The 25,665-nt window shown below is 39.3% G+C and overlaps 1 protein-coding gene across 9 annotated transcripts in view; it reads left to right on the top strand.

Moving 5' to 3' along the window:
* The window catches only part of AGRN (agrin), a 3,161,231-nt gene that overhangs the window by 2,786,007 nt on the left and 349,559 nt on the right, over positions 1-25,665 (top strand). For all 9 annotated transcript variants that reach the window (XM_044063089.1, XM_044063082.1, XM_044063083.1 and 6 more), the window contains 2 exons: positions 14,951-15,065; positions 16,202-16,321. In XM_044063089.1, the coding sequence (XP_043919024.1) occupies positions 14,951-15,065; positions 16,202-16,321 (235 nt within the window). The remainder of the gene's footprint in view (positions 1-14,950; positions 15,066-16,201; positions 16,322-25,665) is intronic.

The following is a 25,665-nucleotide window of genomic DNA, read 5'->3' as shown; positions in this document are numbered from 1 at the left end:
ACCTCTCCTTCTTGGATGAAATTATGGTTCCAGTATGTTTTAACATATAAATTTAATCCTAATGCTCTTCCCTTTCTAACTCCAGAAGTTCTCAGTAACTATAAATTTTGTACTACATTAAAACATAACATTAAGATTTTCCAGTCTTTAATAAACCTCCTTAAGCTTGACAAATTTCTCCCTATAATTCAACCTCTACATTTAAATCCCAACATCAAGATCAATAATAGAATGATCAATCTTGCAGACTTCCCAATAATCAAAGATATTACGGTATGGGACTTACTACAGCATAAGGATATAAAACTTTTAGATCTAAGATCAATCCTCAAAACGAATAAGAAATATACGGTCATTTTACGCCAACTAAGGGAATTAGTTACATCAAAATTTACGCATATCTCGGTCAATGAACAGGATATTGGCAAAACGTATGAAATTATACAAGTTTTGTTAAGCCCAGTTAAAATGCTCTCCAAGGCCTATAAACTAATAGACCCTATTATACACAATTCAGGATGCCTTTTCTCTAACTACTGGAATAATTGTGGAACTTCATTTACACAGGAACAAAAACTATCTGCGATTAAAAACACTTTAGATTTCTCTCCACTTAAAAAACTTATATACACACAATTAATGGTATTCAACAACACCTATTATACACCCACAAGGTTGAACAGTTTTGATTCTAAAAATTCCTCCTCCTGTACCTGCTGCTCTTACCCAAGAGCAGATCTTCTACATGTACTTTGGTCCTGCAAATATTCCCATAGACTCTGGACATCATTAAAAGTTCGTCTAGAAAAAATGGGCTACCACAAGTCCACACTCTCCTGGGAACTAGCAATTCTTCATATACCTACTATCAAACTCTCAAGACTAGAAAAACATGTCACAATCATTTTGTGCTCCCTGATCAAGTTATATATCACTAAAAACTGGTTAGATCATACAAAACTTAATTGGAACGAATTCAAGGAGATGGCCACTGCATATATTGCAGCACAAAAAATAATCACAAAAAATCAACGCAAAAAAGCTCTCTATGGGAAAATCTGGAAAGGCCTGATTGACTTAATCTATTGTTTACAATAATATTTAGGCTACCTCTTTTGTTATCTATACAAAATGGGGATTTGCACCCCTAGCCTTTTGGTGTGATAAGCTAGTATACGTACAACCCTCATCTCTCCTTGATGCAAGTGTTATATACATTCTAGCTGGCAGCTCTTTCTTTCCTTTATATTTAGTTAATTGGATTTGATAATATTTTCAAGTTAATTTGATTCTTTGCCTTAACTTTACTTCAGGTTTTCTTCATCTGCAATTTAGATAAGTTTAGGTTTGCTTAGTTTTGATTCATTTTATTTTATTGTATATATTGTACATATTTTTGCGTGATATAATGTTTTCAAATACTGTTCATGTTTTCATACTTGTATCTAAATAAATAAAAAATGATTTGAAAAAAAAAAAAAAAAAAGACTAATTATGTATGAGACATTTCACAGTAGTAACTTAGATCCCTGATAAGCTTTAATGGATAGAATAATACAGGTTCCACAGTTGTATGGAAATAGATGGTAATGACAGTTGGGTTATGGAAATGGAGATCAGTATACTTGTCAGCTGTTGTGTCTACTGGATAAATATTATTTATATTTGTAACTAAGGAAGGAAGAAGTGGAAGTAGTGAGACATAAACATGGCCAATTTCAAGTGGGAAAATAAGGCACCCTGCATGATGAATGCCTAACTCTGTAACTGACTGATTTACCTACTTTATATGAATGTATACAATACAAGTATGGTTTTAAAAAAATGCACATGTTTATTCAAACTGGAGGCTAATCTCTCAAAATCCAAAGTTAAGAACTCACCATTAGAATTGCTAGTTAACATACCACATGCATACAATTGCTCTGTAATGCAAGCCCACATATGCTGAGGTCATAAAACATATTTTCCTAAGCCTCATGTAATTTGTTGTTATGCTGAATTTGATGGGAATAGCCATCCAGCTATAATCCCAAATCCTTATCCTTTTACTGTCCTGCTTTACTAATAATAGACCACAATTCCCAACCATTGCTTACCATGGACCTACACTTTAGAGAACACTGTCCTCTAGATTAAAAGAGCTGCAGTCACTCTCCAAGTTCCACTCAGAATTAAAAAAGAAGCTAAACCCAATCTTTACCAAGCATATTAATTTATTCATTTCTGTTCAAGGATGGCTGCTAGGAGGTATATCCAAAGGGCCACCAAGATGGGCTTCTTTTTTGTTCTGCAGTCTTCTTTTCTTGAACAACTTTACTAACTTCTTGTAATAGACTACAATTCCCAACCATCGCTTCTCTTACCATGGACCTAACCATGGCAACACCCAGATCTGCTCTGAGTTACAGCACAACGGCCCAAAAATTACAGAACCAACTGATATTGCCAACATCCTGGCAGATAAGTTCAGTGCTAACTTTACCCCCCTCACCCCTTAAAGGGCCCATATCTATACAGGAAGAATGCAGAGTCCCTGTAATCACAACTATGCAGGTAAAAGCTGCACTCTCTAAAGCCAAAAACACAGCATCCATGGAACCGGACACATCCCAGGCTGTATTTTACAAGACACTTCAGAACGAACTGGCTCCCCACCTAAGCATCATGTTCAGTCATAGCCTCACGTCAGGCTTTGTGCCCACTGAATGGCACACAGCAACAGTTATCCCACTCCACAAAGGGGGAGCCACTACTGATCCCAGGAACTATCGCCCTATTAGCCTGACAAGCCTGGTCTGTAAGGCCATGGAACGTATCATCATGGAACTCATAAACAAAGACATTGGTAATCTCCAGACTCTGGACCCTACATAGTTCGGGTTTGTGAAAGGCAGATCATGACTCCTGAAACTGATCGACTTCTTTGAGGCAGTCACCAAAGCTGTAGACAAGGGTAAGGTGGCTCACACAGCCTGTCTTGACCTCACCAAGGCTTTCGACACCATCCCCCATTCTGGAATTATAGCTAAATTCACTAAACTAGGTATAACTCCCTACGTCACAAGATGGGTTGCCAACTGGCTCACTGACAGAAACCACACTGTGAAAGTAGCAGACTCCAAATCCGACTTCAGACCAGTGACAAGTGGAGTACCACAGGGTTCAGTCCTGGGTCCTCTCCTGTTTGGTATCTACTTTTCTGAAGTACAGGCTAACACAGAAGGTCTTTGGCTAACAAAGTTTGCAGATGACTGCAAATTAGGAGCCATAATTCAAACTTCTAACAATGTGGACATCCTACAGAAGGGCCTCACTGAGACAGATACCTGGTGTCAGAGCCATGGCCTCAAGGTCAATGCCAAAAAGTGTATTGTCATCCCCTTTGGTAAAAACTCTGTACCCATGAACTACCACATAGGTGGCAGTCTAGCTAATGCTGAATGTGTGATAAGAGACCTTGGGACCCAGGTGGACATTAGTCTCTCCTTTGATAATCACATCGCCACAGTAGTCAGGAAATCCTTCTACATGGCCAACCTCATCACAAAAGGGTTCTCATCCAGGAAAAAAGAGGTCATTGTTCCCCTCTACGCGACACTCATTAGACCCATTATAGAGTACAATGCCCCTTTTGGAATGTATCTCACAAGACATCTGCAGCAACTGGAAAGGCCACAGAAGTACCTCATAAAAAAGGCCACAGAAGTACCTCATAAAGAGGATTACTGGCCTCAAACAGATGCCCTACACTGACCATCTCAAAAAACTCCAGCTTTACTCTGTAGCATATCACCTACTCCGAGATGATCTCTACATAACATGTAAAACTATGTCAAACCCAGAGCTGTTGGACATGCTACACCTAAAGAAATTCCAATCCCTCTGAGCTACATGCTCTAGGGATCTAAACCTTGTCACCACAATAAACAGGACATGCTGGAGGGATAGATTCCTGTCCCAGAGATTTCCCATACTCTGGAACAGGGTACCCATCTATGTTAAGCAAAGTTCTTCATTAGCACTCTTCAAGAAAAGTCTTGATGAGTGGATGGGAAATAGGAAATACACCCCGGGTATCACTTCTGTGTCTCTGCTCAACAGTGGCACAGGAAAATAATGTTCTTGGGTGGTGCAAGCCAGGGAACCTTGTTGGCTAGGCTTACATAGGCCCTCGGGTTGATAGCCTAGTACCTACCTATGAATCTATGACCCTATGGTATACACTGCTAGAATGGTACTTGTAGGATGGTATACACTGCTAGAATGGTACTTGTAGGATGGTCTTGGGTGGCGTAAGCCAGGGAACCCTGTCGGCTAGGCTTACTAAGGCCCTTGGGCTGATAGCCTAGTACCTACCTATGAACTGAGCTGAATCTGTCACAGCATTGTGATGTTCCTAAGTCCCTATTTCTCCAATACCACTTATTTTTTAATCTGCTCTGATCAGTGTTTATTATTTCTTCAGTACTGGAGTCACAAGGCCTGCATACTAGTAACTGAGTTCTTTTGTGGGGGAGGAAGGGATTGGATCTGAGAGTTGCCCCTGCTGCTCACAGTCGGTTAGTTTAACATTACTGTCTGGCCTACTGCTCACCTTTAACTCCCCCTTCCACTGAAAAGTTGATCTTGCACATTTCACTTTTCTCCATTGGCAAAATCAGTGCAGCATTTGTGCCCCTAGACATGCACCCCACCCCTCAAAGAGACAAATGGGCATAACCCCTTATCTCTTGTCCCTCCCTGTGTAAGATGCAACAGGTACATGAGATGCTAGTAAAACTCAGCCGGCCTGGTTTGTTGTCAGGGCTTTATCCTTGTGCACCAGTGAAACTAGCAGGGATTGACTGGTTTAGTTTTGCCCCACCCAGTAATTCCTGTGCAGCAAGTATGACATATGCCCTTGCCTCACTTGCCCCAGGGCTGCTTTAGCACATTTATATTCCATTAAGAGGTGAACTTAAGAAGACTGGCCTTTATTCCAGGAATGTACTTGCAGCTCTGATATTGCCAGGTGAGGATGCATCTCGGCAGTGCAACCTTTCTGATTTCCTGTGAAAATGTAAGCCAATCTTCTCCCTGCTAGTCCAGCTGCCTTCACTGAACCGAGGTTGCTGACAGATTAAGGGGATCATGTGATCCTTGAACGCTAGTAGATTAAATGACCTGTTTGCGTCTGTTTTTATACTCTCTTCCTTCTTTACTGCCTCAAGCTGTCTGGCTACTACCCTTTATGCAGTGTTTAATGTTCTGTACTCTTGTACACTGTATTGTATTTGGGACTGTGCGTACACCCTAGCACCTTTGGCCATATACCTTTTCACCTTGATGGCAGAGCTCACATATACTGTGCAGAAGTTCTGTTCATACTTTTGGTTGCTTCCAACTTGGGTCATTTGTGTTTTAAATAGCAGTTTCAAGACATAGTTATGCAAAAAAAATAAATAAATAAATATTCACACTTCTAAACTTTCGCTATTATGTGGATTCAGCTTCTTGGGATCAAAATACTGAAATTCGAGATTTCAGTATTTCGAGCTTCTGAACGGAACCCATATATATATATATATATATATATATATATATATATATATATATATATATATATATATATATATATACACACACACACACACCGTATCATTTCTAAATCCCATTTCCAGAAAGCTGTCATCTCTGTTACTTCAAGGAAAACTAATGGACGTGTTTTTTTTTTTACTTGGACTATGAAAACACACGTTTCCAGATGCCTTCTGTTGTAGCTTGCTGTTTCACACATCAAGTTACACATTATAGAGTGTTTTTTTGCTAAAAGATTCACTGCAAGGTTTTTAATCACGTTATTTTTAGTTGTATTCACACCTTTTGCAAACGTTTTACCACCATAATTGTCATGGATACTAACTACACATTGGTTTTATTTTCTTCCTTTTGTTATGGAATTGGAGATGAAAGTGCTGTATATAAAACTGACCAAATGAATCAGGGTAAGTACAATATCAAAGAGGTTAAAGATCAAGGAACATGAGAACGGCACAGGACTCTGACCTTTGTCTTGGTACAGGCTGCTGAAATCTGCAACCCTCTTTCACAGAGGTGTAGGGAACAGACTTAATAGAAGAAGATGCACATTATTGGGCATAATACAGATTTAAGTAGCCCAGGGCTACAAACAATTAGAAGCAGATAAAAAGGAGTTGCAGATTTTAGATGATACCTCAAGCCTCTGGTTACACACAGTACAGGAACAGTATTACTGTATCTTGAGGCGGGGAGTGAGCATAGTTTATGAATAATCACTGATTGCACCCATTAGCCTGATGAGTCTTATATGCAGAGCTGTGGAACGCATCATCATGGACCTAATATAAACAAGGATATAGGGAATCTCCAAACTATGGATCCTATACAGTTTGGTTTGGTGAAGGGTAGATCATGCATGCTTAACTTGGCCAACTTCTTTAAGTCAGTCACCAGAGCTGTGGATGAAGGTAGGGTGGATCACACAGCCTACCTTGATCTGGCCAAGGCCTTTGATACCATTCCTCACTCAGGAATCATAGAAAACCTTACTAAGCTAGGTATCAACCCCTGTATCACTAGGTGGGTTGCAAACTGGCTCACAAATAGAATCCACAGTGTGAAAGTAGCTGACTCCAAGTCAGACTGCTGACCAGTTCGGTCCTGGGTCCTCTCCTGTTTGGTATCTACTTCTCTGAAGTCCAGGCCAAAATGAAGGGGCTCTGGCTGACAAAGTTCACAGATGATGGCAAGTTAGGAGCTATTATTAACTCCTCAAGTGATGTTAACATCCTACAAGAAGGCATCAGTGAGACCAACGACTGGTGTCACAACCATGGCCTTAAGCTCAATGCCAAAAAATAGGTCTTTATCCCCTTTGGGACAAACCTGGTTCCTTTGAATTAGCACATTGATGGTAGTCCACAGACCACAGAAGGTGTTAAAAGAGATCTGGGAACACAGGTTGACAGCAACCTCTCTTTTGACCACCACTTTGTCACTGTGGTCAGAAAGTCCTTCTATGTGGCACGTCTCATTACTAAGGGTTTTGCATCCAGGAAGAAAGAGGTCATTGTCTCCCTCTACTCTTCCCTCATTAGGCCAGTCATTGAGTATAATGCCCCATTTGGGATGTACCTCACTAGACGCCTGCAACAACTGGAGAGGCCATAAAATTACCTCACAAAGAGGATCCTAAGCCTTAAACACATCCTATATGGACAGACTCAAAAACTCCAACTATTCTCTGTCTCATATCATCTACTTAGAAGCAATCTCTGCTTGACTTACAAAGCCATGTCTGACCCAGCTCTTTTAGAAATGCTGCATCTAAAGAAATCCCAATCCCTCCGCACCACATGCTCCAGAGACCTCAACCTCATTACCGTAATCAACAGAACATGCTGGAGGGACAGGTTCATAACCCAGTGACTGCCCATGCTATGGAATAGACTTCTCATACATGTCAAGCAGAGCACCTTAGTGGCCCTCTTCAAGAGAAATCTTGATGAGTGGATGGGAAATAGAAAATTCACCCCGGGGATCACTCCAGTGGCTCTACTTGACAGAGGCACTAGGAACTAAGGTTGGGCGGCACAATGCCAGGGCACTTCTATGGGCTAGGCCTGTAAAGGCTCTAGGGCCATTAGCTTAGTACACACCTATGAACCTATGATACCCTTAGAGCATTTCTGTTTTTGCACATTTCACTTATGGTCTAAGGCAGGAAAGAGTTTTGCAAAGTCTTGATTGTAATGAAACTGGATTTTGCCATCTCTGTGAGTTTGCTGTTTTGCCAGTATTAGGAATGTACACATAAGGACCAGTATTGATCAGAGCATGGAGTTCAGAATCAAAATTAAAAGTGGGCCACAGTAAAACAGATGATAGGAGTTAAAAATGGGGACTTTTTTTGGAAATGAGGCATATACTTGAGAATTATCCATGTCAGAAGTTTTCAGATTAAATGAAATGGGGGAAATCAGGACAGACTTCGGGGTAACAAATCAGTGGACAGGGCATTGGGGGAGCAAGTCAGTGGATGGGGTATCGGGGGAGCAAATCAGTGGATGGGGCATTGGGGTGAACAAATCAGTGGATGGGGCATTGGGGAACAAATCAGTGGATGGGGCTAATTATAATGAAGACATCTGTTGCAGTTCAGGGTGCATTGCAGCAAGGCTGCAGTCAAAAGCACAGCAGCAAAAAGGAACTCAGAAGGAGAAGCTGTTAGATGTTAAACACACGAGGCATGAAACAAGACAAAAAAACCAAGGCAAGGAGACAAATTCTTGAGAAAGTTGCTGGAACAAAACTGTAGACCACAAGAAAATAGCGTATTACCAATTTAATCAACGCTTTCGTCAGGAGACTTCTTCAGAATACATTTAAAAACCAAAAAAACATCACTTAAATAGTACACCAATAAAACAATTATCCAATGGAAAAAATACACATTAATTAAAAAACCTAAATTTAAAGTGCTAGTGCATATCAAATGAACATGGTTGAAGTAATGCCTTTGTCAATACTTAACTTGCTGTTCCGTAAGAAACATTTGATGTTTATTGTCTCGTTTAGCCCGGGGAGTTGGTCAGATTTTAACCTGATCTGCCATAACACTTCCCTCTGTTCAACGAAGTTCCTAAAATCCCCCCCCCTCAGATCTGATTTACAAACCTCAGCAACGGTAAATAGAAATTTGTTAAAATTTACACACACAACTGAATGTCTAAATAAGGCATTTGAAGAGTCATGGGTTTTGATACTGTAAACATGCTCACGGATACGTGTTTTAAGACACCTTGTCGTCATTCCAACGTAAAACGCTGGACATGAACAACATAACGCAATATAAATGACTCCCTTAGAACAACAGTTCACATATTCGGGAACTTGAAAAGTCCTGTCAAGGGATTCAATGACAATTAATGGTCCTACAGACAAAAACCTACACATGTTACAGTTGTAACAGGGAAAAACACCCTTGTTACTGAAGCGAGTGTTGATGGTAGGGGGATAGGTTCCTTCTAAAGCCCTTTTGATGTTATAAGTGTTCCTCATCTACAGCTGTCATGCTAGAGAAATAAAAACATCGACCATTTAAAGAATGTTTTTGGAAGCAGTGGAGCTTGAAATGCCACAGTACAGCATACGTGGATTGTTTGGCTATACTTTAGAAAAATGGGGTATTCACTTAAGCTGTACTAATGAGATCACAAAACGTCTGAAACATGACATGTTCACAGCTAGTCAGGTTTGATTGTACCCATGAAGGACTTAAAAAGTAAGAAGTCATGGGCAATCAGACGCCATGTAGCTGAAACACTGGTATGTCCTTAAGGGGTCATTTGTATATATCCCATGGACCTCCACTACAGAAGGTTTAAGGTAATACACAGTGAAGACTCAGGCTTCTAGCTTGGCTGAGTGTTTCTTGCAGGTCTTATTGAATGGTTTGTTAGTGTAACCTTTTTACCCTTTGCTTGTCTCTCTTTATTTACACCCCCACACACACACACACACACAAATATATATGTTATGCATATATATATATATATATATATATATATATATATATATATATATATATATACACACACACACACATACATGCAAAAAAAAAAAAAAATATATATATATATATATATATATATATATTTGTATGTATATGTATATACATATATACCCCAACCACCAGCAACAAAGTTTTTTATCCCCAGCCAAGACCTACCCACCCCCAACCAGACTACAGACATGGGGAGGGAGAGAGGTCGAGGATGCCCTCAGATAGAAGCATGGTGATAACTTTAGGTGGTCACACGCCACCCCCTATAGAAGGTACACTGTATTTAACTTAACACACTTGGTACTAGATGAGGGAACCAATTACATTTTGAAAAAAAGCATGAACTTCATACCAGCCCAAAGGGTGAACATAGCAGATGTAATTTTAGGTACAAAACTGTTTGTGAGAAAATTGAACCTTAAACTGTTAGTGGAAGATTTGAATGCTAATAATACTAATAATGATAACAACTGTAGCAATCTCAAGAGTAAAACCCTGTTCAATCCAAACCTATATACAATACTTTAAATGTTTTAGCAGCTGTTTAAGAAAACATACACGATTTGGAGGAACAAAATCAGGACCATCATCCAACTTACGGCGCAGTGGTGCAGCGGTAGCATTGTCGCCTCAAAGCAAGAGGTTCTCCGGTTCAATTCTCGGCTAGGGTGCCTTCTGTGCGTATTATGCATGTCCTCCCTGCGTTTGTGTGTGTTTCCCCCTGGTGCTCTGGTTTCCTCCCACATTTCAAAGACATGCATCTGGAGCATGTCTCCCCAGGCCTTCACTCAAAATTGGCTTTGTTCCAAGTCGGACTTTCCTAGTAAACAAATGTTAAATAAATAAAAATAAACATATACTAATTGTTTTAAACAACAACTTATTTTCCTTTAATGAAGATTTTTTTCCACCAGAAACAAGGCATAGCTATGTGAGGCAAAAGGGTGCCTGCTTACACCAATCTAGTGCTCAGCACCTGGGAGGACGAGACCCCCCCCCCCCGATACCTGGTTTCAAGAATATACACCTTTACAGGCACTATATTGATGGTGTTTTTCTGATCTGGGCTTATAGCAACCAAGAATTGGACTCCTTCCTCCAAAATCTAAAAAAGACAGCATTAAGTTTCTCCAATTCACCACCTCTGGCAGAGGCTCCAACATCCACATTCTGGATATCGACCTCTCATTGGACTGCAGCTCTCAAACCCTCAAGTTCAACATACATAGGAAGGACACCTTCCACAATCACTACCTCTATCTTCTACTACTACCAACACCACCACTTCATGAAAAGGAACATCTTGAAGGGGCAATGCATCAGGCTGAGTAGAATCATCAGCGAAGACAAATCCTTCCACACTCACTGCCAACACCTAAGAAACCTCTTTCGGGAAAGGCAGAACCCTGAGCACATCATTGATAGGCAGATAGGAGACATGGTCCCCCTCAGGGACACAAAGTATCCCCCTATCCTCAAACACAGGTTCTCCCCTAAAGTAAAGGATCATGTGGACCACACTCTAAGGTTCCCATTCACCAGTCCTTTGGACAGTCCCAGCATTAGGGAGATAGTTATCAAGAACTGGACTTTAGTCCAAGAAAACCCGGACCTCTCCAAGACTTTGGGCTATCAACTCTCTTTCAGCTACAAAAAAACAAAATCTCTCAAGACTGTCTTTGGATCTGAGCACAAATTCAAAACTCCTGCCATGGGCGTATCCCCAGGCATGCACCAGTGTGGCCACTGGCACAATTTTGTTATCACCACTCAGTCCCTGCACCTAAAAAGAGGGAGCCCACTTCACAGTTAATGTATGCGATTCCTTTAACTGTGAAACCCCCAATGTCATTTACGTTGGGAGATGCACGAATTGTGAAGCATACTACATAGGAAAAACCACAAGGAAGTTAAGGGTATGGATCAAGGAACACTGCCAAGCGATCCGTAACCACGACAACAGAAATGGACTCATATTGCACAGCGCACAATGCCCAAGCTTCAGCTACTTCAAAGGTCTAGCCCTGGAAAGTGTTGATGACCCTTTCAACAACACCAATACTGTACTGGAAGTAAGGGAATTAAAGTGCAGATTCTTCAAGGAGCGCACACACGCCCCGGACTAAACGAAAACTTAAATATCAGTTGTGTCATAGCAGTTGCATCCTAAAATGGCATAAGAAGTGACACCCACCCTGGTGGCTTTCCCTGGGACTTTAAGCTATTAAAAGCCACTGTTCTTTAATTGTTTTAGTTTTTGCAAGAAGTTTCATCCTTACTGTAATGAACAAAAGCACTCAAAACTTGTTTTTTGTAAATCAATAAATTTACCAGAAAGATTGCTTGCCCCCCCCCCGGCTGTTAGTCTTTTCTTCTTTCTACCACAAAAGTTTGCGTTAAATAGATTTTATACACACACACACACACACACACACACACACACACACACACACACACACACACACCCATACCCATACACACACACACACACACACACACACACACACACACACACACACACACACACACACACACACACACACACACCCACACACACACACACACACACACACACACACACACACACACACACACACACACACACACACACACACACACACACACACACACACACACACACACACACACACACACACACACACACACACACACACACACACACACACACACACACACACACACACACACACACACACACACACACACACACACACACACACACACACACACACACACACACACACACACACACACACACACACATACACACACACACACACACACACACACACACACACACACACACACACACACACACACACACACACACACACACACACACACACACACACACACACACGTACACATGTGTGTCTGTGTGTGTGTGTGTGTGTGTGTGTGTGTGTGTTCATATAAATATGTGCAGTTTATATATATATATATATATATATATATATAGTCTATATCGACAGCTTAGGTTATCGAATCCAAAATCATCAGCACGAAAGCTTCAAAAGCTAAAAACAGCAAACAGGCAAAGCATTGAATTCTTTCCTAGGGAAAGAATTCACTATGCCATCCACAAACAAAATAAGCAAACACCCAAACATAGTGGGGAGCTTTGCCCCATACACCCCCCGATGTGGGGGGGGGGGCTGCACCCTCCACACACACCCTAACTAAATATACCAACTCCGAGACCGCTCTTCATTGGGGAAAGGGCAAATCCCCGAGAACGGCCACGTGAATTCTTTCCCTAGGAAAGAATTCAATGATGTGGCCATTCGCAATTTTAAGCGTTCGACACTTAGGTGTCGAATACGCATTCGACAACCTAAGCTGTCGACAAATCAATAGGGAACCTGTATATATAGGTTCCATTCATTTGACTTAAAGCTCAAGATATTGAAACACAAAATATTGAAAGCTCAAACTGTTGTAAAGGGGAATTTGCCCTTTTGTAACTCATTTATGATCTCAGAGTTGGTATGTATAATTAGCAAGAGTTGAGGGGGTGTGGGGGGGGGGGCTTGCCACCCTACATCAGCAAGGTTTCATTATTTTAAGTTTTCAGTTTTTGATTTTCAATGTTTTCAGTTTTCATTATTACGAACTACATCTACACATGCACACACACACACACACACACATATATATATATACATAAAAATGAACATAATAGAAGTCACACCTATCTAGCTTCCAAAAAGAACCAAATTCATAAACAAGTAAACAAAAACATAAACACTAAAACCACTACTGTTCTCAGCTGTAAACCAGGAGTCAAATTTAGCACTTTCATTCCTTTTACTTCCAGAACTTCATCAGAAAATATATTTTACGTGTTAGCTCCTTACGTGGTGCACATGGAAGTCAGATGGTGTGTAGCTGCAAGCACAGAGCAGTAAAGCCCTGACTATGACTGAGCAGATGTGGATTCATTTTGTTGTCCAGATGGTGGAGAGCCACCCTGAGAGAAATGGGAGTAAACAGTCAATGCCAGTTCCATGGGAAAGGCAGGAAGGTCCATTTGTCAGGCAGCACATAACACTGTAATTAGGAAAGGGTCTACATATGGTTGCAGATGGCAATCAGCATAACTTCCTCCAAACTGATGTGTAATGCGTTGTACACAGTACTTGCAGTGCCTGTCTGTGGATCCCCATGTGCTTCCACGTATACATACTTTCTTATTTACAACAAGCCAGGTGTGCTTCACAGTGCCACACCTGTTGTGGCCTGCTGTGATACCTGTCTTCTACCAAGGGTCAATAGTGCAAGTGGACCTTCCTTTTTGGTATTCCTCAGTAACTCCCCTGACCTGTGGACAGTTTGCACTTGCCTTTAAATATGGCTAGCCCTGATTAGGATGGCTGAAGACTAATCCACTAGCCACAAAGGGGTCTATACTGAAACATCAAATGCTGAAAACAGCGAACGATGTTTCATCGACACATTTTCAGCAAAAGCTGAAAATGTCGAAACCACAGAACAGCGATTTCTGTTCCAACCAAAAAAAAAAAAAAAAAGCATTAAACACTTCCACGCACATACACATGTACCCTAATCCCAACTGTACCCCCCCCAAATAACAGTAAACAAGTAAATACACATATGCACGTAACTCAACCATACATCTAACGAAAACAAAAACTGTAAACATTTTAAAACATATGCACTTACCTTAACCCGCACCCAAAGGTCAGTAACTGTTGCACATTCACGCTCAGGAGCTATACTGGACAAGGGACCACACAACACTGCTGAACACGGCAAAGCAACGAAGCGGTCAAGTGACTTTTTTCCCAGGGAAAGAATTCGCTTAACAGCCACTTCGCTGTTTTGCCTGTTCACTCTGTATGTGTGGGTTTTCATTGTTCTAATAGGAACCCCCACAAAGAATGGTAGTGTCTTGAGAGGTGAGGGCTCTAGTACCAATATGGGTTAAAAATAGCTGAAAACAATGCCATTGAATAAACTTCTTGCATCCCAGCTTCATCCAAAGAAAAAGGTTTCTTTTCGTACACTGGCATAATGGTTAAGTTGTTTACCATGAAGGTACAAGGTATAGAGCTTGCTTCTCCCATTTGATCACTGTCTGGTAAGCAGATGGGTGTTGGGATAATGATTAAGGTGTTTACCTCACATGCACAAAGTACAGGTTTTGATTCTCAGCTTTGATTATTGGTTAGGCATGTAATAATATGCAGACTAAATACCTAAAACTGCACGTTTTCTATTTTTCCTGCGTGTGAGAGTTTTGCATGTATGTTTTCTTGTGCTAAGATCTGTAAAATAAAGTCACAGCTGTAACCAGGTATTTCTTTATCTTTTATTCAGCTTGATGATCTGTTCCGCAACTCTGAGGTTAAAAAAGATTTCAAAAGTGTCCGCATCCGTGACCTTCAGCCGAGCAACTCTGTGCGAGCCACTGTGGGGGCTCATTTTGACCCAAGTAAGAAATCTGTTTTTATTCCTTGTATTGACATGTTCATCCTTCATAAGATTTAATTTTACTGAGATGTTCCTCTCCACTGATTTTCATCTCTTGAATTGTTTTTTGCTCATTTTGAATGTTTGGGTCAGTAAGCACAACATACTCTCAATGGAAAGATATTTAGTCATAAAAGTGTTAATATTGAAGCAACATCCTCTTTTAGAATAAAGCTTTGACACATTAGAAGATAATTACTTGTGAGACTATAAGTTTGCCAAATCCCAGGCTTTAATTTGATGCAAAGAACTTCAGTCTTCATTTGAAGTGCAACACAGAAAGATAGTTATTTCACATTTGCTTGTTGTCTGTGTAGAACAAATAAACACACTTATGGGCAAAGGAAATGAGGACTGTTTATTTTTTTCTACCTCTCTCACAAGTAAAATATATCCATCTAACATCCTTATCTTTTCCATCACAGCTGCTTTGAAAGCAGATCATGTGCCATTTCTGGTCACTATTTACCAGTGTAGTTGTAAATAACGCAGTAGGTTACTACTGCGAATCAGTAAAGAATAAAGTCAAAACTGTAACATCAGAAGGTGGATAGGACTTCATCTGACAACAGTATATAGGATAACTGGTGCCTGAAATGGGAAAACTGAAATATAGTCTTCTGATATTATATTTTGATGGCATTCCATCCTATGCTTGCTGTAAGGGGATGTGTATTGATCCGAATCTGTGTAGTTTCCATTCTTGCAGTTCTGAGACAGTCATCACTGTTAAAACTGAAGCTAAACTTCTGCTGTTACGGGAGAGAGTAAGTGTAATGTGCAGAGGTGTCATTTGCAATCAGTATGCTTTTTAAATCCTCATTTATTTTTAGTTTCCTATCACACAAGTCCTTCACTGTGATATTTGAGTAACTGTCCATGCCACTTACTTGCTTGTGGGGGTGGTCACATTATGTTAAGAAATAGAGGCCAGCTGGCTTGATCAGATAATTGTGGCTCTGCTCATATGGCGCTTTTTTTTACTTGCTGCCATGCATATGGCTGCTGTTTTGCATTTTAATGTAATAAATTATTGTCTGAAACCTTTAGAAAAGTATATGTGTAACAAAAATCATGTTGCTTTTTCTTTCCCTTTAGCAACCAGCTACACTGCTCACGATGTTGGAAGAGCTCTTCTAAGACAAGTAAAAGCAGCAAAGAAAAAAACTATATTAGTGAAGAAACCAGAAGAGGACAACATCAGATTTTTAGACTTTGGTAAAGCACGAGACATAATAGAATTTAATTTCACTTATTTAGGTTGAGTGGTAGCTCTGCTTTATGCTGTATTCCATAAAAGATCTTGGCTGTGCCATGTATGGTTAGGTAAAGTTTCCATGTCCCCTGATTTCATTTGGTGTGTCCTTGTTTCCAAATTTCTGCACAGTGCCCCAGGAATTATTGCTAGTACACCACCTCAAGACACACATGCAGTCAAAGTTCCAAAATTGTGGCATTTGAAAATAAAACCCTTTTAAAACAGCGACTAAAAATTACTGACATTGGCTCTGAATTTGGTACAAAGCATCTTTTTCTGAGCATTTATCATCATATTTTCTCAAGATTCCCTGAAAGTGTGTAGAGCACCTCAACCTTTGTGAGTTTATTTGAGTCTGCTGACTCTTTGACCTCTTGTGTATCTTTCTTGAACTTCTTAAAAATTGTCTGGTTTAATGCAAGGAAAAACATAATATGGAGCTAAAATAAGTGTGTATGTGCTCCACATAATAGTAGACAGTACTTACCATTTACTTGCAGTTTAACCCTGAGAAAGGTCAGAGGACGATGTATATGTTTTAAATCATTTTATTCATTTACATATTAATTATTTTGCAACTAGTTTTGCTTTTTATGCAAGGGTCTAATGTCTGTTAGCTTGGACCTAAGATTTACATGCAGAATATAAAGGAATATTAAATTTCTTCACAATGCTGCTGGCATAAAGACAGATTGTCCATATGCATTACTCATCACCTGGATGCAGTGAAGTGTCTGGACTGATGGTAGATTCGGCTAGGAACGGGGTAGTTGAAGAGCTGGACTTGACAGAAATGGAGTCCTAGGTAAAGGGCTACATGGTGCCCCCCCCCGAAACACACACCTAGTTTCCATACAATCCAGATGACTTTTTTTATTTTTTTCACGTTTTCTCTTACCCTTTCAGCTGTTTCATCAGTTTTTCAACACACCTCAAATGGCCAAGAATATGCTGTTGTAACTGTAGACTAAATAAATGAAGCAAGCCAGACATCTGTACCCAGAGGCTATGTAGTTCTAGATACCCCAAGCTGTACTTTAGAGCTTTTTTCCAACCAGTTGATCCAATGATGGCTTGTACAAAAATCATGACTAAGAGTAGAGATTCAGTCTTGTTTTTTTTTTCATTTAAAGAAGAAGTAAGTCATGCCCAAGGCTTAATGTTCAAAGTTCACCTCTAGCAGTTCTAATAAACTAAAAAGGCAAATGCTCGTGAGACTGCATAAGTCATATTTGGAATTGGCTCTTTCCTCCCTACAATGCTAAAAAAATAAAGTAAAAAATAGTCATCTTCTTGTATAGAGTGGGAAAAATGTAAAAGGGTAAATGGCCACAGTCATGTATTTCAAGTTGCTGCTGTTGTACATTTACACAGTATGTCTTCCATCCCCTACTCCCAAAATGACAGATACCTTCATTTTATTCCCTGATGTGAGAATAGGACACAAGTGAAAAACGAGTAGAGCACAATAGTATATTTCATTTTGTTTCTGTCAAACATAAATACCCAGCATGCTTCCTTATCCATGCTCCCAAAAACATAGCCACTTGCATACAAATCAGATGTTTGATTTTGAGAAAACTGAAAAACGTAACAGTCATAGTAATGTAATGCAACGTGTTCCTTCTAGATGGTGCAGTTCCCCTAGTTAAGCTATAGTAACATTCAACCAGTATCTGTGAGGTTTGTGTGTGGGGAAAGTTAAAGAAACAATGAGCCCATTTGCACATTGTCCCCAGCTCCCACACAAGGTTTGTGAACACATCTGAGGATTGTGAAGAATTAATTTCCACACTGTCCCCAGCCATGGCACAAGCTACAGTAATTTTGTTTGCATACCCCTGAGGAAGGCCAGTTTTAGACTGGGGGGTGGCCAGAGCTGTTTCTATTATGTCTGATTCAAAATCCATTTATATTGGTCGTGTATGGAAGTTGCTAAAAGCTCTCACAGTCTAGATTTCACGTGATGCATTTTCCTCTTTATTTTTCAAAGCTAATGTCTTGTTAAATGTTGTTTTTTGATGCTACCCAGAATGTTTATGTATGTTTCCACCAATATTGTGTGTGTGTGTGTGTGTGTGTGTGTGTGTGTGTGTGTGTGTGTGTGTGTGTGTGTGTGTGTGTGTGTGTGTGTGTGTGTGTGTGTGTGTGTGTGTGTGTGTGTGTGTGTGTGTGTGTGTGTGTGTGTGTGTGTGTGTCATACTATTTTTTTTCCACACAGAAACAGACACACTGATATTGCTATTTGTAAGACAGGTCTGTCACAAGATGTGCACAGGCACATACTTACGCAAGCACACGCACACACATACAAACAAACACACACACTTTACATACTTACCTGCAGGCAAAATGGAGGAATGCAAACTCTTCTACAGCATATCTTTTGGGTGTTGGAGGAAACAAGAACACCTGTGTAAAACACACATAGAAACTCCACACAGAGTGGGCCACAGCCACCAACTCTACTGGTAGGCCAAGTGCTGTGACATGGCAAATCCCCTCACTGCACCACTGGTCCACTGATCATTTGTCTCCATACATATCCTGCTCAGACCTCCAAAACATTACATTTTGTTAAACGCCTGCAAAGATGAAACTGCACAAATGCGTTGGTGTGATCCCTGCGTAATGCAGTACCAGGTTTTACTTTTTAATTTATAGGTGTATACTAGGCTAATGCCCGCATGGGTCTTTTTAAGCCTAGCCATGGATCTCCAGAAAATGACCAAAGGTAAGAATCAAACCCTATACCTTGCATCACTGAGATAAACACCTTAACCATTATGGCAACCCCCGACCCTTTATTTTTTGTTTCTTCTGTTGGAGGGCATGAAAACAATTAAGCACTTGTTTAGACCAGCTTGGAGCTTTTTCTTCTACATAAGAAGAGGCTCTGTGAGTCATTGGCATTGCCACATCAGATGCAAAGAAAGCTGCAAGGTACATTTTTTGTATAGTTTAAAGTATGTTTTTAACATTGTTAGGTGAGCACAGATTTGGCTTCAGTCTGAAAAGACATTCTACAAGTATTTTGCTGTTATTATGTATAGCATAAGGGACAGTGATTTTTTTTCAATGTTATGTATGCAATAAATGTAATTTATTATATGGGCTTGAATGATAAATTGAGGCAATTCTAAGGGGGGTGGGAACTGATTTTATTACTAATTTTGGAAATGATCACTCATTGTTAAAGTGTGTTTTTTGCATATGACAATTTCAATGAGAAAGTGGTGGAGTGACACATTAAATATGTATAAACTGATTTAAGTATGATTACGTCAGAGATACTTGAATAAGGGTGTAACTCATTATGCCCTAAGTTATTAACTGAGAAAGTGTTATAGTAAAGAATGAACGACAGACAAAATGATGAGAAGGACCAGTAACAGCACTGAGAAAGAGTTTAAACAGGCAGGCAGAAAGAGAAAGCAAACAAGAAGGGTACTTTGTAGAAGTTTCCAGATACTGTGCAACAAAGGAGACTCTTAATTTTAGGTGATTCTATAGTTCATAGGTTGGTACTAGGCTATCGGCCCTAGGGTCTATACAAGCTTAGCCAAACAATTCCCTGGGTATTTCTTCCCACAATATTTACTTCCCTGGACCCCTATCTAGCAGGGTGACTGACGTGATCCCCGGGGTGAATCTCCTATCTCCCATCCAATCGTCAAGGTTCCTCTTGAAGAGGGCCAAGGAGGCACTCTGCTTGACATGTATGGGCAGTGTATTCCAGAGTATGGGGGTCAGGAACCTATTCCTCCAGCATGTTTTGTTCATTGTGATGACAAGGTTTAGATTCCTGGAGCATGTGGCTCTGAGGGATTGGGATTTCTTTAACTGGAGCATGGCTAACAGCTCAGGGTTTGACATGGCCTTGTATGTTAAGCAGAGATCGTCTCTGAGTAGATGATATGCCGCAGAGTATAACTGGAGTTTTTTTAGGCGGTCAGCATAGGGCATCTGCTGTAGGCCTGTGATTCTTTTAGTGAGGTATTTCTGCGGCCTTTCCAGCTGTTGCAGATGTCTTGTGAGGTACTTACCAAATGGGGCTTTGTACTCTATAATGGGTCTAATGAGGGATGAGTACAGTGGGACAATGACCTCCTTTTTTCTGGATGATGATGAGGTGTGCCACATAGAAGGATTTCCTGACTGTTGTGGTGATGTGGTTATCGAAGGTGAGACCACTGTCCACCTGTGTCCCTATGTCTCTCATCACACTTTCTGTGTTTAGTGTACTGCCACCTATGTGGTAATTCATGGGTACATGGTTTTTCCCAAAGGGAATAACTATACATTTCTTGGCATTAAGCTTGAGCCAATGGCTCTGGCACCAAGCATCTGTTTCTGTAAGGCCCTTTTGTAGAATATCCAAATCATTTGGGGATCCAATAATGGCTCCCAATTTGCAGTCATCTGCAAACTTTGTTAGCCAGAGTCCCTTAGTGCTGGCCTGTACTTCAGAGACGTAAAGCGGTCCCAAGACTGAACCCTGAGGTACTCCACTTGTCTGGAGCTGGATTTGGAGTCGGCTACTTTTACAGTATGGGTTCTGTCAGTAAGCCAGTTGGCAACCAATCGAGTGACGTAGGGATTTATGCCCAGCTTAGTAAGTCTATCTATGATTCCAGAGTGGGGGATGGTGTCAAAGGCCTTGGCGAGGTCCAGATAGGCTGTGTGTTGGAAAATTAGTTTGTCCTATGTCAGCCATTGACAAAAAAAAAAATCACTGTTTCTTATCGGACTGGGTGTGAACTATCAGATTAAACTAGAAACTCCAAAGACTTGTCCCTCCCCATATAAGGTATTTTAATTCCATCAGGGTCTTTTGTATAAACCTTTGTAATACATGCACAGACAAATTTTGTCTATGATGTGTATGTAGAGTACAGTATTATCTCCGTTTTTCAGAGATTGTTCCATATTTGGCCTCATCAGACTACCAGTCCACTAAGTCAATGTTACTTAATAAGTGGCTTGGAGACTATAACGCAGGGATGTAGATCACATCAGGGTGTGGGATGACTTCTATGAGAAGGAAGAACTATTTGACATGACAAGGATGGCTTTCACATAAGCTACCATGGTGAAACATGCCCAAGTACAAAACACAGGGTCATAGTGACATGTTTACTACATTTCAGTTGCCTAATAAGAGATGTGGTTTCAGTACATATGAGGAAGTAAAAGTATATTTCAGAAATGCCCATAGCTTTATCCAATAGTCTAGAAGAGCATTTTAGTACCACAGTATGAAAAATTAATAATCTGATATTATTACAGAACTCTGCATCTCCATTCATGGCTAAAAGCTGTATGAATGTTTAAGGACTGACAGAAAATGTGTGTGTGGGGGGTTCTGATGAACTGCCCTCATAAATTCTGTCTGTGAATTTTCATATAGGTGCTATATTAGTCGAGCAGTTGAGTGCTGCAGACATGAATTCGATAAGACTATTGGCATGTTTCTAAAGTCTGAGTATTTCAACATTGGACAATTTTTAATATAGTGAAGGGCTGGGAAAAGTCTTAGGCATAAATGATCTTATTTTTGCTGGTCCCTTTAACCTTCCGCATATTATTTGGCTGCATGATTTTAATATAACGAGTAATTTTTGTTTTCTGCTTTCGTTAATGAGTGTCGTACAACTTTATTTGTTCTCTAACATGGGATAATAACACTCTTGGCTTATTAATAACTAACATATCAAATATGATTGTAAAGATTATTCAGTGCCCCAGGGATCGGAACATCTGGCCTTTCAATTTTTATTCTGATCAGTAAGCCTATATACCAATATACCAGGTTTGCTTATATAAGGTGCTGAATTTTTACATAAGATCAATTCCTCAGAATCAGAGTGGATTTTTTTTCAGATATCTGTTCTGAATATGTACAAACATTTTTGGAAGTTGGTTATAAAGAATAAGGATGCTTTTTTTACAAACATGCAAAGAAGTTACAGAGAAAAAATAATCAGTTTTTTTAACGGTAGAAATTTGGTTTTGGAAAACAGGCTGCATTTACATATATAGCATTATACAAATCTCATGTACAAAGGAGTGATGAAAAGCTGCATACAGTTGTAGGATTTATTTATATTTATAGGAAAGCTAGAAAGTTAGGGGTTGGTGATAGTCTAGCACTATGAGAAAGAGAGGGAGAGAGAGAGAGAGAGGGAAAGAGATAGTAAATGTGTTAATGAGGGTGTGAACAAGAACAGAGCCAGGAGTTTATGTCATGTGTTTGGGTTGCATTTAAAGCTAGATGCATGGCTGTCCTGTTTTAGTGGGACAGGCCGGGAGTTCCACTGTCTGGTGGTACAGGATGACTCGAATGAGTCTCCAGCTGTATTATGGCACTTGGAAGTTAATAGTAGGCTGTAATTACCCGAGCGAATGCAACATGGAAGAGAGTAGTGCTTGGGAATGTTTTGTAGAAAAGGGCATGCGTGTGGTTTGTGTTTTATAGAGAAGATAATGTGTGTGGTTTGTGTATTACATTTGCTCTTGTTCCAGTGATGAGATGTTTTTTGTATCTCATACATTGTTTCCTTTGGTTGATGAGATGTTTTTTGTATCTCATACATTGTTTCCTTTGGTTGATGAGATGCCTTTTGTGTCTTGTATGTTGTTTCCTTTAGTTTTTGAATTGTGGATGTTAAGTATCAAATTGAAGATCCTAAACAAGAGGTACACCTAATTTACATCTTCTAATTTAACTCCATTTTTAAGTAATAATACTGAGAAGAAAACTTATTTCTGTTGTGTTTGCCCTTCAGTTAATAGATATAGAGACATATATTTAGATAGATAGATAGATAGATAGATAGATAGATAGATAGATAGATAGATAGATAGATAGATAGATAGATAGATAGATAGATATTTTCTTAGATTAAAGAGAAGTTTAGAGTATTTTAACCATTGTTTAGGATTCAGTAAGGATGTTGGAAACAGAGCTTGATTATGTACTAGGGAAACTGCTGAAGGGAGAAGAGTCATTGTATGCATTAAATCATCTGCATATCAAATAACAACTTCACTTTGAAAGAAAAAGAAGCCAACAAGGAGCCATAGGCACCTCTGTAAAGGCATCAGTTCCCCAGCTGTCATTTTTCATTCTGGCTGTGGAAAAGGATAATAAACTAGTCTGTGTTGTGTAAGTGGGTGCCAAAATGAAGAAACTGCTTAACAATAGTTGAGTGATCAACTGAGTCTTAAGCCTTGAAAAATCCAGAAATATAATCTTCTCTACTACGTTCCAATGGAGACAATTGGTTAATTTAAGTAAAATTGTGTCTATGTCATAACTTGGCCTAAATCCAAGTTTTTAGAGATTCAGGAGGCTGTTGTAATATATGTGGGATAAAATTTGTTGTGGATTGTTTTATTGGGCAATTTGTTTGTAGGAAAGGACTACCAGAGTGATCAATCTGTGGTTGGATAGTGAGCTGTATGTTTCCCATTTGTGTAGTAGTTGTGGCAGGGTAGCTTGTTTCCATAGTTGGGGTAAAAGATCTATCATGTTAATATGGTTAAGTAGAATTTTATAGGATTGCCTAGATTGTGGGCATTGAGATAAAGAGATTTGGGTGATAAATTGTTGAGTGGTAGGGATCCATGATGTTTCATTTTCATAATAGGATCCTTGTAGTTTCATCTGTAAGTGGCAGAATATGTAATGAGTTGCTTCAGCATGAGTGATTTATATGTTTTGTCTCATTGAGTATATTACATTTAGTCACACCTCTCAACCTGCAGACATTGAAAGTATGTAGAAACACCCTTGAAAAGTAGATCTATCCATCCAAGTACCTAGACAACTAATCGGCATAAAATTTGAATTCAGAATAGCACGTAACTCTTCCTACCTCCTGTAGAAATTTGGGATACTACTCAGAAGCACTTGTTTAAAAACAAAGTGACAAAAATGATGGAAAATTATAGGCACATTATCAAAGGAACACTGTAAAATCTATAGATTTTAATGAACTGTATTGTAAAGTTCTACCACACAAGGCAAATTATTTTTGCTTTTGAAAAAAGGAGATGTAAGATATGTGTTCTCATTAAATTATTGGTGTCACTAATATTTTGGTCATGTAGTGTCATGTTTGTACTAGAGAACTTCAAAAATCATGTGTGATGAGGGGGACTAGAAAGAATGTGTGACTGGGTAAATTAAGCCTGAAAATGTTTCTCCACAATAGGATCAGTTGAGAGATCTGCTTTCAGTCCATATAAGCGGTAATCCATTACAGAATGAGCACTTACTTGGGGATAATCAATAGCCTAGGGCAGTTGTGAATTACAAGGGGAAACTGAGAGTCCTCAGTGGACGTGTGTGTTGATTAATCCCCAGTAGATGCACACCCCAACGTGGACTTCTGTGCTTATAAACATGGTCTATGTCAATTGTTGTATCAGTTATTTGTAAGATAATTTAATGTGTGTTTAAAAATGTTGTATCATTTTCTTATTAAGACATAATACAGGAAAATAGTAGTTATTTTAGTAAAGACAAAGATCTCAGATTAGAAATGTGTGGATCCTATGATTATTTTCTGTTTAATTCTGCTTTCAGCATTCTTGAATGTTTAACTCTATCTGATTCAGTGATATAGTAATTATATATAAAAAGGAACACTGGATACAAGTTTAGAAGCCAAGAAAATGACATATTTTATTTCTACAAGTTGTTTACTGATTTGTTTGCTAATGTTTTAAGTGAACTAGTTCCAATAACCCATTTCAGCCATGAAGATGAAAAGACTGGACACGACCACCACAACGTATATAAAATCCAGTTTAATAGATAGAAATGAACGCTTTCACATGCTCCACTGGCATGCTTCTTCAGATTTAACATACATTTACTCCATAAGACACTTAAATAGCAAGGACTTAATTAGATAATTAATTAAATATGCAACTGAAGGGTGGAGTTTTTTAACCACCTAAGAAAATGCCTTTGAAAGGCAATATTAACTGCTTAAAAGAAGAAATAAAATTAAACAATGTACAATATGTATAAAAACATGTTCTTATATAATAACAAAGCAAATAAAAAAGCAAAACAAACAGAACAAAAACAAGAAAATATACATCACCTGTTCTACAAAAACTCTTTCTACAAAAACTCTTTCTACAAAAAGCTTTAAAAATAAGCTTATTGTAGCAAAGTCCCTATGCCATTTTCGTTCCATGGTAAGTGCTCATTCATTATATGTATATGAGCACCTATTCCTATCTAAAACAATTTATTCCTAAAAGAAGCAAATGTTTCAGCAGTACA

The sequence above is a fragment of the Protopterus annectens genome, chromosome 2.part1 (assembly GCF_019279795.1).
Source record: "Protopterus annectens isolate FY-2018-M chromosome 2.part1, PAN1.0, whole genome shotgun sequence".
NCBI lineage: Eukaryota > Metazoa > Chordata > Ceratodontiformes > Protopteridae > Protopterus > Protopterus annectens.
Note: the sequence above shows the minus strand (reverse complement) of the source record. Positions and strands in the feature narration are given on the sequence as shown.